Source organism: Natator depressus, chromosome 12, assembly GCF_965152275.1.
Source record: "Natator depressus isolate rNatDep1 chromosome 12, rNatDep2.hap1, whole genome shotgun sequence".
Taxonomy (NCBI): domain Eukaryota; kingdom Metazoa; phylum Chordata; order Testudines; family Cheloniidae; genus Natator; species Natator depressus.
In genome coordinates this window covers 37,685,512-37,700,148 of record NC_134245.1, presented here as the reverse complement: position 1 = coordinate 37,700,148, position 14,637 = coordinate 37,685,512, and the positions used below count along the sequence as shown (strand labels likewise).

At 49.9% G+C, this 14,637-nt stretch overlaps 1 protein-coding gene across 1 annotated transcript in view; it reads right to left on the bottom strand.

Moving 5' to 3' along the window:
* JPH3 (junctophilin 3) overlaps positions 1–14,637 on the bottom strand; it is a 116,734-nt gene that overhangs the window by 81,804 nt on the left and 20,293 nt on the right. Inside the window, exon 2 of the mRNA XM_074968865.1 lies at positions 1,878–2,655. Coding sequence (XP_074824966.1) covers positions 1,878–2,655 — 778 coding nt within the window. The remainder of the gene's footprint in view (positions 1–1,877; positions 2,656–14,637) is intronic.

Below are 14,637 nucleotides of genomic sequence, written 5' to 3'. Positions count from 1 at the left end.
AAGCACCAGCTCGGACCCATGAGGTTTCTCTGAGCTATAGACCAGTAAGAAAATACTAGGGGAGTAACCTGTAGAGAACCCTTCTGTCTGGCATTAGAGATATGGTCCCCATTAATGCAGGGTTTCAAAACAGGATGCAGAGGGGTTAATGACACACAGCACCTCCTAAGTGACAGCTGTGTTGTCACTGTGTCCCATACAAGTGATGCCACCGGTAAAGAAATAGGGAGAGGAAATTAAACACCAAGGCCATGCCACAATATTGACAGTGAGGGGCATAGTTCACATGCAGTACCTGGAGACCGAGCTGCTTGGCTCCTGCTAGCTTTAATGGTAGTTGCACAGCTAAATCTCTGCATACCAGGCTGAAAGAGTCACCAGCTAAGAGGGTGCTGAGCCAGGAAACCGTGAATCACAGCTGATGCCCAGTTCCTTGACAAACAGGGCTGCAGCTTCTCAGCCTTTGTCCTGCAGCAGGCGATGCAATGCTGCAAAACAGGGTCATGAGCTTTGACCCCCTGTGTAGGTATTGCTATAGATATTGCTCATTGGGTATTGGCGTGAGGTCGCCACCAAATGAACCTGGGGTTCTGCCACTGTCCTGGCTGCCACAGGGGAAGATGGTGCCACCAGCGTCACATGGGACAACAGTAGTACATGCTGCCTGGGGTTCGCATATTAATTGAGATTTTGTTTTGCTTTCTTCACTTAATTCGACACCCAGCACCAGTTTTCTGGACCTGAGAACATCCTTTGAATGTGCCTCTGGTGTGGCTGAGCTGCTGTGACTTTGACCTTTCACCTCAGGGCAGAGTTGGCTTCAGATGAGAATCGTCTATCCCGTGAGTTCAGCACAAACAATTGCCACCCTTAGCAAACAGAGGGCTGTTGAGATCTATGCAGAGCCGCATTCTAGGCTGATTTAATGCAACCAGCTTATCACATTTGTTCACCTTCATAGCTTTAGTGCCCTGAAAGTTCCTCTCCCTACACCTGACCAGGACTTTGGAACAAGTAATGTTGAGACAGCCCTTGAAGAATCCATCCCTGGTTTTATATGAGACCCAGTTTATGCAGGGACAGGATATCTGGGAACATATGTTAGGTTTCCAAGCTGGTTGCATATGGCCAATAAAACTATTACTTCTTTACCTTAATAATACTGGCCCAGATTTGCAGGCACACCCCAGCCTGTCCACTTTGGCACAGACAGTTTTGTACAGGCTGCTAGAAACTGTCACCAATGCATGCAGCAAACTGCACACATCAGTGTGGTGGTGCAAAATTGCAGTGGGAAGCCAGGGACTGAAAATCAGGCACATTGAGCTTTGTGGCCTAACCCTGCAGCACCTAACCCCTGACATCCAGACAAGTGTTGCCTGCATTTGGATTGAGGAACGGAGCCCTTTTTGTGCAAATTAAAGGCTTCCAGTTACAAAGCACTGTGCTGGGGAAGGGAGACCACGCGGCAAACGTGCTGGTTCAGATGGGTGGGGGAGCCCTCATTTGTTGCTTAGAATAAGGTAGCACAGTCAAACAGTCAATTCCATTATTGCAAAGTCCAGCCCAGGATACAAGGAGCCCTGGGTGACACTGAGCAGCTCAGGTTGTGACTATCAGCCCGTGAGAGCTGGAGAGCCAGAAAGAACCATAGGCTCTGTTTGTGTCCATCAGCCCCAATAAAGAATCCCCGTTCTATTCACTAAGGCCAAACCTTGTCTCTCCTCCACCATGAGGGACACCACAGGTCACACAGAATACCATAGAGATCAGAGTCACAGCAACGTGATGGGCTCTCTGCTACTCTACCAGCCGACATCTCCCCTGACCTCCCCTCCTCTCTGTAATGACCAGACATAACAACGGGGCTGCCTTACCTGGAAGCCGCAATCTCCGCTTTCTGCTTGGCGATGGTGGCTGCCCTCTCTGCCGCCTCGGTGGCCCGATCCACCTTCTCGCGGATCTTGCTGGCCCTCAGCGGGATGAGGTTCTTCCGCTTGCCGCTCACCAGGACATTCTGTTTGTACTTCCCCTCCTCCTTGGTGCCGTCCGGGAAGGTCATGCAGCCGTAGCCATGGCGCTTGTTGTTGGCCCACTCTCCCTCGTACTTCAGCCCGTCCGAGCGCTGGCTGACCCCGAAGCCTGAGCGCTTGTCGTTCTTCCACTCACCCACATAGATCTCGGTGGTGGTGGCGTCGATGTCATCCTCGATGACGGACAGCTCGGCTTCCCCCTCACCCAAGCTGATGGTGGAGTTGATGTCGCTGGCGGTGGAGCTGACGGTGCTCATGCCCGCCTCGCTCCGGAAGGAGCTCTGCTTGCTGCGCTGGCTGGCGAGGGAGCTCTTGGACTCAGACTTGCGCAGCTTGAGCCCGCTCAGCAGGGACCGCCGGAAGAGCCCCTTCTTCTTGCTTTTGAGGATCTCGGCATCGCTGTGGGCCATGAGGACGAAGCCGCCCCTGGAGACAGCGGGGCTGCCGGCCACGGCGGGCGAGGAGTCAGGGTGCAGCGCCGTGCCGTTGGTGTGCTCACTGCGCAGCGAGTTAATGGATGTCCTCAGGGGCGACCTGATAACAGCAGCCATGCCATAGGGAACGCTCTGCCGGACGCCATAGCCTTGGCGCATGCCACCAGCCCACTGGCCCTGGTACGTCCCTGTGAACAGAGATGCCGGAGGAAAAAACCAGAGAGAGCTTGATTTACGCACTGCACAGAGCCCTGCCTGGCGGGTTGTATACAGGAGCATAGCAATCTCTGAGTGATTCATTACTGGGAGGATGGGAACCCAGCAAAGGGCAGATCCAGATCCAACCCCCCCTCCCAAGCCTGGAGGTGTTCTTAGTCCAGGCCTATCTCATTTCTGGGGGCAGCCAGTGTGTTGGTGGGGGAAGGAGGACGAAATATCTTAGCAAGATTTCAGGAATGCATTTCAGCTCCCTTGGGAGTCGGCTCGGAAATAATAGGAAACAGCCAAGGCACCACATCACATGGGCCTATCCTTCCAGGAATTGCCTATCACACCCACGCCCTAACCTGAAAGGAAAGAGAGCAGGGAGACAGAGCCCCCAGGAACTCTTATCCTAGAGCAGACTGAAATCCCATCTATTTTGGTCACCGGCCTCCGACAGTGATCAAAGCTGGCTGGTACATTACAAAAGATTTATTTATATACACAGTGCCTTCCATCCAAAGAGCAGCGGAAGGAAGCAGCAATAGAGAAATAAAGGCCACATGCCTGGAGACCCCTCTGGATATTACATTCAGAAATGTGCACCCCCCTGCACTCCTACGTTTGCATGGGCATTTACCTGGGTTACTTTACAGGTATTTAGGAGTCTACATGTATACATGGGCGCTTGCAGTAATTGTGGGTGCAAAGGTATGTGCAGTTTTGAGGGCTATAAGTAACAGTCCATGGGAAGGCATAACATCCTTATTACATTTGTAAGTGTGCAGTGCTCAGCGTGGGGTGGCGGGGGTAGGACTGTCTTCCCGCCCTGAGCTGATGTTCATTCGTATCCTGAACCATCGGGATCAACATCCTTTGTAATTTTATCCCAGGCATTTTAACTGCAGATTTTAGTCTTAATTCTTAGCGGCTTAACCCTTTCTGGGCCCAGAGGGCCCAGAGTTTCCAAACTGACTGAGTGCACAATGAGGTATTTATGAACACTAGTAAACACTCCTTGCTTTGCCAGCCATAAAGTGATAATGTGCGTTGGGCAGGAGTTAAGTTTTTGCTAAGAAGCCATCTACCTTATTTCATAGAAATTTGAATTATGACTTGAAGGGACCTCAAGAGGTCTCTAGTCCAGTCCCCTGCACTCATGGCAGGACTAAGTATTATCTAGACCATCCCTGACAGGTGTTTGTCTAACCTGCTCTTAAAAATCTCCAATGATGGAGATTCCACAACCTCCCTGGGCAAATCCCTTCTCTCAGGCCTGATCCATCAGTGTGCTGACAGCCTCCTGCAAAGTGCTCTGCTCCCTGCACTCCTTCTAACACCAACAGGCTCTGCCTAGCACCACCCTGGGTACACTCAGCACCTTCCAAAACTGGGCCCTTCCTTTGTACCATACTGACTCCAACGCCGCAAGGGCTTCAGAAAATAGACTTGCTGGAACAGTGACCCCTCTCTGAACCAAAATGAAACTAAACCTTGATAAAAATGGCCCCGGTAAAGCCCAGATTATGACCTCGGACTTAGTCTGATAAAGTCTTTCTATCCTCTCCACGTACAGCATGACACATTCTTTGCCCTTGCTAATAATCATGCAGAAATTAGTGACCTGTTAGGTTTTTCCTAGCCCATCCCTGTGCCTGGTGGAAGGTTGTTCCCTGCAGTGTTTTCCAGTGCTAAGTGTCCTGAGCAATAGGGCTTCTACTGCTTCCTTTGCAAGACTCTTGTACAGCCTGATAGGTCATAGCTGTTAAGGCCAGAAGAGCTAATTAGGAGAATCTAATCTGACCTTCTGTATATCACAGGCCATAGAACTTCCCCCAGCTCACACCACTAGGACATATTTCCTAAAATGCAATCCAAATTTCCCTTTATTCCCTGTTATTGGAAATTCAGTACATAATCCTGCTCCCTCCTTGAAATCTACGCTGGTCAGACACTTCTGTGCAGTTATGGTTATCACCTTCTCTTGCTCATCTTTTGGCCAAGCCTTACAGTCCGAATATTGTTTGCCATCGGTTACATCAATTGTTTTTTAAATAGTCCTGTCCTACTGTATTTGTCCGCCTGAGTTGAAAAATGGAGTGGGGGAAGCCAGGTCTCTTATTTGCATTGCCTACTTGGTGTGTTTTAGATGAGAAAAACAAAAAGCCCAGCCTGCCTCAAACAATTCAAACCGAAACCCTTTCATTTTGGTCTTCTTGACGGTATTATTAATTTGTGGCACATTCAGATTGTGAAAAACTCCTGTCCTGGGCTCTAGGGGCCAGACTGTCCAAGGGATTCAGGCACCTAAGGATGCTGCTAGGCACCTACAGGGATTTTCAAAGCACCTTAGTGTGTTAAGTGTCTAACTCCCATTGGCATCAATGGGAGTTAGACACCTGACCTGCTTAGGCCTTGCCAGCTAATCAAAAATACAATCCAAATGAATAACAAAAAACAAAACAGGAGATCACAAAATAACAGCCAGTCACGTCCCCACACCTGAGTCTCCCAAAAGAATGCCCCCACGCTCTCACAAGCACCTCAGTTCTCTTCAAACACATTCAGAAAGGCCACAGATCTGGGGCTACTTGTGACTGAGAGGAAGTGAATTCCAAAATGGAGGGACCCGCATAAGAAACAACCTGCCAGCAGTCCCCTCCCTTACAGGGCTTGTCTACATGGGAACATCCAGGAATATCAATCTGAATTAAGTGAAGGTGTGAATTTGAAGTGAATTAGTTAACCACAGTAACCACAGTGTGAACAACCTTCATTCAGAATTAAAGTGGCCTTAATTCACTTTATCTTAATTCACTTCCAAATTAAGTCCGCTTTAATTCTGAATAGCAGCATCCACACAGGGATTGAATGCGGTTTAATTAAGCCCCTTCAAATTCACACTTGTAGTTCATTCAGATTAATTTTCCTGCATGTCCCCATGTGGACAAGCCCATAAACCAAAGCGGGGCTCCAACATGAGCACCTCCGCGCTAGTCACAATTGAGGCAATGTGGCACAGGGAGAGAGGTGTCTCAGGTCGGACGGTCCCAGGCAATTTAGGGCTTGATAGGTCAAAACCAATACCTTAAACGGCAGCCAGTGACGATCATAGAGCACTGCTGCGGTGTGATTGGGATGAGCGATGGCATTTAACAAATGAGCTGATGTGTTCTGCACTAGCATTAGCCTGTGAGTGGATTTCAGGGGTAGCCCCAATTAGAGCACATTGCAGTTGTCCAATCCAGCGGTGATGAGTGGATTTCAGCAATGAGATTCCCACATATGAAAGAAAAGGACACAGTGCTGGTAACCAGATACAAACAGGAAACAGCCACCCTGGCTACTGAGGCTATTCGTTCATCTGGGAGCCGCTGGGAATGTAACCACCCCCCCAGACTGTGAACATCAGTTACAAGCGAGGGACATAAACCGCCGCCAAATTCTCTGCTTGCTTCCTCCCAGCACATCATCATCACTCCCTTTTATCTCGATTCTCAGAAGCACTCTGTGAGCTGGGCGAGACAGAGATATTAGACTGAGTGTCATCAGCACACTAAAAGCATTGCAGCCGTACCATATCTCTTGCTAAAGCCCCAAGCCAGCAGAGCACTTAAGCATGTGTGTAACTTTAAACACCTGAGTCGTCCCAATGACTTGACTTAAAGCTGGATCAGGATCTTACTTTCCTTAAGAGCCCGTAAGGACACTGAGGAAGAGGGATGACAGTAGTGCATCCTGTGGTATGTCTCAAAGTCGCCAGAGAAGTTGGATGCACTTTCTGCTTCTGCTTTCCTGAGCCAAAGGTAACAGGTTTGTGCTCTGAGCTTCCACAGGCTGATTTATCCGAAACAACTGGGACTTGGGAGATCTGGATTCTAGTCCCGGCTCTGTTGCTGGCCTGTTGGGTCACTACCCTGCTCTGTGCCTCAGTTTCCCCATCTGTACAATGGGGCTAATGATTCTGACATGCTTTTTAAAGCGCTTTGAGATCGACTGTTGAAAACTGTGAGAGAAGGGCTAGGTGGTATTATTACCCTGACGTGTGAGAATCAACAGTCCTTGTAATTTCACATTGCTCATCCTTTCTAAAAGACCTTACTAGGCTATTTGCCGCATAGAACTTCAAGTTGGGAAAGTCTGGTTGGTTCTATCTAGTCCTCCCCCTAGAGCCAGTGCTATCTATTTTCTACAATAAGCTAAATAATATGTAATAATAATAATAATTGGTACCTTCTAGCTAAGGATTTCAAAGCATTTGATCCCTGGACTAAGGCACAAATAGGTTTGTTGTAGAAAGAAAGAGCCTGAGACATGAGGCCTGGTATAAGGGCCCTGGTATGAGGCCAAAGGCCTGAACGGAAGTAGTCAGGCTCTGCTGATACAAAGCAAAGTTAGCGAGAGTCAAGCTATGAGCAAAAGTCAGGCCCTGTTACAACGCAGACCTACTTGCAAGCTCACAGAACTTGGCAAGAACAGGGCTAGTATTGCAAAAATGCAAAGCCTCCTAAGAAGTGCTAGGCACAGGACACTCACGTAAACCCATTGCAGAGCACCCCGATACAAGATTATGATATAAACACACTCTCCCAAGATGGTTCAGGGACGCTGACCCTTCTGAGAGGTAAGGTCAGGATGACAAGTGCTGGATAGAGATGTTTTGATCGAACCTACTTATACAAGATAAAGGGTGGTAACTAACCATGTCAGAGAGGCAATACATAACTTGTTTGTATCAGTATGTAAAAGAGGGGTCACAGGTGTCTTTGTCCACCCAAGGCGGGGAATGGAAAGTCCCGTCATTCACTGAACCACATCCATTGTCACAAGCATACATGTGCTAGTGTAACTGTAGACATTGATCCGGGGAGCTAGGACCGTGCTTCATGGTCAATAAACCTGGCCGAGTGCCTTCGCTGTACAACCGAGTCTGTGGTCTTCGGGAGAGTTCGATCAGAGCCTGCTGTACGGGCTCTCTGGCCAGAGCCAGCGCAGCACGCAGAGAGAACACACACACAGCCAACAACTGAATACAAGGTTAATGCTAATTTTTTTCCAACACTGACGAGCTGCTCCAGCCATTTGTGCCTCCAGTTAGAGGTTTCAACTGGAGATGAGCCTGCAAGGGCTTTTCAAAGCTACTATCTGGTTGCACCCAAGTTGTCAGGGCACCAAGGCAGTGTGATGTGGGGGGATGTGCATCCAAATGGCATTTTCAGAAGGCCCCCACTGGGGCACATGGGCTGCTCCAGGGGCTCAAACATTAGTTGTTGCAGAGGCATGCCTGAGCCAGGAGCAAAACTGAAGCAATGCAAGCAGCAGCCCCTCACCAGCTGCACTGGAGTCCGAGAGAAAGGATCCCGCCCAGACTTACTCCAAGAAGGAACAGGGAAAGAGCCAGCGGCAGACAGAGGATTTACTGAGGGTTTATTGGATTAGTATAGGACAGGAGGGAGGAGAGTCCGGATTATGGGTGCAGGGAGAGGTGGGAGGGAGAAAGTGGAAAGGTCAGGGACTCATGTTGGCATTTGGGGCTGGGGGGGGGTTCAATGAACAGAGAGAGAGGCTGCATGTCAGGGCCATACACCATGGGTATGTCGACACTGCCATAAAAGACCTGTGACATGTCAGCTGACTCGGGCTTCCAGGACTCGGGCTGCAGGGCTATAAAACTGCAGTGTAGACCTTTCCCCCCCTCACGGGGGTCTAGATCTGAACCCCCTCAGTTGGGCTCTGAGACGCACTGCCGCAGGCTTTTTATCGCAGTGTAGACATACCCCAGGAAACAGCTGAAGAAAAGAAGGCCAGTGCTCTGAGCAGGAGATTAGGAGCCTCAGGCCCCAGTTCATCTCTCTCACACTCTTCTTCCCAAGGCTTCCCGTGGGCCCTGAGATGCAGAGAACAGCCAGTGCCCTCTGGCCATGTCTCCTCCTCAGTCCTGACATGACCCTTACCACAGGGGCTGGCACAGGGCCATTTTGGCTGTTCACCACTGATGGGAAAGGTCCCTCATGCAGGGGGTATTGTTGGGGCCTGTCTGCCCTTTACAGGTGCCTTTATGGCACCAGTATTATGTAAAGGGGCCTTAGCACAACAGAGATTGGCCTCTTGGGGTCAGTAGCAGCGTCAGGAAAAGACCCTACCTCTTACTGCTAGCCCTTGGCCGCATCCACAGGACCACACTGCCTCCGGAACATCCTTGCTATCAAGGAATGCTCCTTACTTCAGTATCAGTGGTATATCCAAGAAGCCTAATGTCAATTCTGTTCATAGTTACAGCTGAACAGGTACCGTGCAGTCGCTCTCTCTCCTGCATAGCTGTCTTGCCAGTGAATTCCTCCCTGGGGTTGTCCCTGTGAGAGAAAACTTTGGGGAACATGATCAGGGAACACCTAAGGAAAAAGGATTCAACTCTCCCCAAGCCCTCTTCCCCAAGCCTCAAACTCCCTTCTTTCAACCCTAAGGACCATAACCCAGCCACATAGCCTCTGGTCCCTGCTTCCTCCTAGAAGCAGGATTGAGAGCAAAATGAGATCCTAATTTCTTCGCATTCCAGGCTGCCTGGCTCCCGGGTGCGGGTCTAGACCCACCTTTGCTTCCTTCCTACATTCTCAACTGCAGGAGCAGGTGCAGAGGAGGGGATATACACTGTCAGTGCAGAGAGGGGGGATGGAGGAATAAGGCACTGCCTAGCACAGCTACACAAGCTGTAGGCTTCTCTGCTCAAGTTCTTAACTCTCCCCCTCCCATCTGAGTCACTTAACTCAGTTTCCAACCCCACACAAGTCACTTGACCTCTCTGTATCTCAGTCAATCCCCAGCTGAAAAATTGGATTAAGCTAGATAATAATAAAAAAAATCCAGGTCTTTCCTGAAAACCAGAGGCTGCACAGAAGAGCAGAATGAAAAACTATCAGGGAGAGACAGAGCAAATCTCTGAGGGCCCTCAGGGAGCAAACTGGTTGCCCCAAGTTATAGCAGAAGCAATTGTCTGTGTATTTCTTTATCAACGTGAAGGACACAGTGAAACTGCAGCCTCTTTTGCCAGAGATGACCTAGCCAATGTGTGGCCTTAAAACCCATTTCCAGAACTGCATGTGGCCAGGAACAATTGTTCTCTGCTCCTTAGCGGGTTTGGTTCGGCTTTTTTAACCAAACCCCGAGACCAGCGTGTCACAAACTAGGGCCGCTGCTTGTGCAGGGAAAGCCCCTGGCGGGCCGGACCGGTTTGTTTACCTGCCGCATCTGCAGGTTCGGCTGATTACAGCTCCCACTGGCCGCGGTTCGCTGTGCCCGGCCAATGGGGGCTGCGGGAAGCGGTGCGGGCCGAGGGACGTACTGGCTGCCGCTTCCCGCAGCCCCCATTGGCCTGGAGCAGCGAACCGCGGCCAGTGGGAGCCGCGATCGGCCGAACCTGCAGACACGGCAGGTAAACACACTGGCCTGGCCTGCCAGGGGCTTTCCCTGAACAAGCGGCAGCCCTAGTTTGGGAAACACTGCCGAAGAGAATGGGAAGACACAAGGCCAGCTTTCCCACCCGGCGGTTTCCTTCTGTCGCGCCATTCCTGGTGCAACAGAGAGTAAAACACAAGCCGTATCACCCTTCCCCCGGAGGGTAGCTTAAATGTATATTGTTCCATGGTTGTTTCCTTTCCCGTCGGACACAGACACGCTGGATTTTGCTACTGGGGATTGGCTGGAAAGCACAGCTGCCAGCATCTCAATCAGCCTGGTGGGTGGGAACGCGTAATGGCACTAATGAAAAAGAGCAAAGAAATCAACTGAGGCCTGGAATGTGTTTTGGGGGAGCTGAGCTGCCCCTCTAAATGAACATTCATTTCTTTGTTCAGATTCTAAGCCTTTTAGAACAGCTAAACATTCCAACATCTGGGCAGGAACAGAGGAAAAAACTGCTATGCCACGCCCGGCACTGAGCGGGAGCGTCATCAGTGAGTCAGGGCTTCTACACCCTATGTATAAGATGCCAGATCATTCCTGCTGCCATGCAGTCCCCTCTAGGGTGGAACATGCCCTCCATCTGACAGCACACAACAATGCTGCCCAACAGATTAGGGCAGGAAGTGGAGAAGAAGCCAGCGGGATTTGGGCCGGGGCTGGACCCAGTCTCTCAATAATGCAAGATGCTCCGGCCCTCTAGAGAATTTGGGTCCATGCTGCCCACCCAACGTGCCTGCCTTCTGGGGCAGAAAGGCCAGTTGGAGCTGCTGTAGGCAGAGCTCTCTCTCCCTCTCCCTCCCCATAGCCACCAGGAGGGGAGGGGGAAGTAAAGAGCCCAACAGCTTAGCATGGGTCTGCCCCCTCCTCCCCTCTGCCCTCCTGTGGGCAAGGGGGTCAGGACAGTCCCTCTGCTCCTCCCCTCTCCCTCCCTGCAGCACCTGGCCTGGGAAGGGGCAGAGGGAGATGAAGAACCCTTGGAGCTGCCCCCCTGAGCCTGGAGGGGGTGGGGGGACACTGCTGCCCTCCCAGCCTGGAAAGGAGGGTGGAGAGCCTCAGGAGGAGCAGAGGGGAGGTAGGGGGCTGAACTGATGGGGGCAAAATTAATGGGGTGGGGATTGGGGGAGCTGAACTGGTGGGGGGGTTGAACTGATGGGTGTGGGGGCAAAGGAGGAGCAGAATTAATAGCTGGGCAGGGGACTGGCAGACATGAGGGTGAGAGCTCTGTCCGCTGGGGCCAGAATCACCTTATTCAATAAATCTGGGAGAGTGGGAAACACGGATTGTCTCATACATTTGTCTCTTGCGCTGGGGATGGGCAGGGACCAAAAAACACAACATGGTCTTTAAAAAAAAAACCCTTATGATTTTGGGGGGTCCAGCTCCTGATTTTTGATCTCTTGAAGTCGGCAGGACTGAGGATCCTATATCCAAATGAAACTGCACAGGGAATTTTAGGTATGCCGAATGTGCTGTCGTTACCCAAGACTGGAATAAAGGCAGGACACCTGGGATGATCCCTTTACCCCACTATTGCAAAATGTGCCATGGGATTATTTCAGGGCCCTGTAGGGCCCCCTATTGCCGTGCTGAGATAATGGCTCAATATTGATAAAGGATAAACCACCACCCACTGAATTACTGGCAACTCTTCCTGCAGCTCCCAGGTTATTTGTGATGGTCTTTCATTGACCTAGCCTAATCCTGCTCATATTTCATGAGAACTGACATGATTACAACCCAGGGCAGTATGGGAAACAGTTCCGAACCAACACTGCTAGCAGGCTATCGGACATGCCAATGGCACAGAATAACCGGAGAGTAAGAATGCCCCCGCTGCCCTCCCTTGCATTGGGGTCTCCTGCTAGAGGGGTGCAGGGGCTGCTCTGCCAGCACTGTGGTTCCCACAGACATGCTCTTGTGCCAGGAATTATTCATTCGCAGGTGGCTGCTTTGTGGTCTCTTTGCACTGGCATATCCAATGCAAAAGAGCAATGGAGCAACCATGAGCCAGCCCTGTGGGCTAGAATGCTGAAAGGAAATGCTTTCTTGCTATATTTTTTGTCAAAAGTCCAGTACTTACTTTGATAATACAACTAGAGCAACAGCCATTTGCTGTGTAGCACTTTCTGCGTAATCAATCAACGCAAAGTGCTACCCGAAGCGTGAACGGCATGAGAGTAATGGTGTGAGTGCATTTAGGAAAGTGTAGCGTCCATTATGCGGTCAGCAGCATCCCACAGGGTGCCGTGGACATGGACACCAGGGCCATGTGGTTGGGGCTAATGCTTGATGGCAGTTGCTGAAAGAACAAATGCATGGAAAGAAGGTGAAAGCTGGAAATCCAAGCCTGGGAATCCCAACCACCGCCCTTGTGAAAAGAACCATGGGAGTCAATGGGAGTTTTGCCATTCACTTCAGGGGGAGCAGACACAGGGCCAGAATGAATAACTAAGCGGGCCTGATTCTAATTTCACGCATGCTGGTTTTCCAGGAGAGAGAGAGAGAGAGAGAGTGTGTGTGTGTGTAAAAGCTTTTGCATTCCACTTCTTGGTTGCTGCCCCTCCCAGTGCCCTGCTTCTTGACATGATTGGAGTGTCAGAAAGTTGGTGCGGGGTCTCTGCACTGGGGTGAACATCACCCTGGCTAACAGCATCAAAATGGAGGAAGGGGTCATTTTTTTCCCACTAGACCATCATAACCTTATATCCCTTGTCTGCAGTCCCCTCTAACTCTTTCCCTCTGACATCTGAGTAATCCTGGCTTGTGCAATCTCTGTTCCTGTGTCAACAAGCGACAGGCTTCTGAGAATCACAAATTAGCCGACAAGGAGATCTCACATGCGCGCACACACATACATGAACCAAAATAATTTGGAAAGATAATTGGAGGTGGGGGAAAAAATTGACATGCTGAAAGATGGATTGCTGAGAATATTCCTCCTGACGATAGCAAAATCTTCAGCTGCATCCGTACCAGATGGAGTGCAAGAGAGGAAACTGACTCACCAGAAGCAAAAAAAGAAAAGATTGTGGGCCAACAGGGTGGGGGGAGAGAAGAAAATGGCTGATTCTTTTGCTTTTCTTTTTATCAAGGAGGGGAAGGATGGTGAACTGCCCGCAGCAGAGATCCTAATTCCTGCTCTGGGAAGGAAAGAATTAGACGGTGTGCATCGAAGATACAGGAAATAACAGAGATCAGCTGCTCCCAAGGCAAAGGCCAGATAACAGCCTTTGCCAAAGGTTAAAGAGGCACTGTCACCTTAGGATCTGCCCCAGAGTCAGGCAAAAATTTTTAATCTAGTGAAACCTGGGAGCAAACCCTTAGTAGTCACACACTGTGAACAAACGCTCTTCCCACATTATTAACGAAAACAGCAATGGGGAGAATCGTAAAAAGTCAAATGACTTCCCTCCATTTGTGCTCTGTTCTCTCTGCTTCGGCTGTTACAGTCGATGAGGTCAGTTTCATTGTTGTTTATAGTCTTTGGTTGTTTGGGTTGCCAAACCCTTAGGGGAAGGTTTTATTTATTTCACAACTGGTTCCAGAGTTGTTGGGGTTTTTTTTTTTTAACTCTAGAAACATTTCTATTGGCCTTTAGGTTTTGTAAAATCTTTTCACACAAATCCAAATTTGAATGGACAGTGTCTCTTTGCAGGCAGCTAAGAGGGAAGAAATGAGTGGAGTCTGACAGGTGATTTTTGGTTGAAGTTCTAGGATAAAAGGTTCCACATGCCTGAGAACTGGAAAGTCGCAAAGGTAACATCGCTGGGCCTCATTATTCAGCTCTTTCCTGGCACCTGACCTGACCTGCTAATCGGGAACTCACCCCTGGAAGAGATATTTGTGAGGCCACAACTCCCGCACTAGAGCTAGATGGAAAAAGGACAAAAATATTGTCATAAAAAATTCCATTCACTATTTTCCCCACCTTTCATCAAAATTTTGAAAGATTTCAGCGCACTTGGCCCATCACCTTCCAAGCAAAATGCAAAACCCTCTTCCCTGAGCTGGCCTACCTGTCAGAACAGCAAACACTAAATAAATAACATGCCAAACTGCAGGCCATGCTTGTTGGGGGGGGTGTGGGGGGGAAGCAAGAGAGAAGCTATCGCTTTGTACCCACTTCATACTTTTCAGAGAACCTTACATAGTAGGGTGATGGATGTCATATAAGATTTGTAACAGAGTGGCTTGTCTCCTATGAGCTCGAGCTAGCCAACCCTGATTACAGAATGCACCACACCTGAAAGGGCTGAGGTGATCCTCCTATGAAAAGCTGCCGTGAGGTAGGAGGAGAAGCTCTGGAATCCATAGCAGAGTTTGGAAAGGCTCCTGTAAGGAAGCCCCTGAGACCAGGCGAGGATGCCTGGGAAAGACCCCGTCCAGCCAAGAGAGGGATTGCAGAGACCCTGGGCAGGAAGGTCTGGGAGGAGGAAGAGAAATCTTGTGTTGTGTGGACTTAGGGATGGACTTGTTTGGGGATGTTGAGTTTCATTTGCTGTTCATTTTAT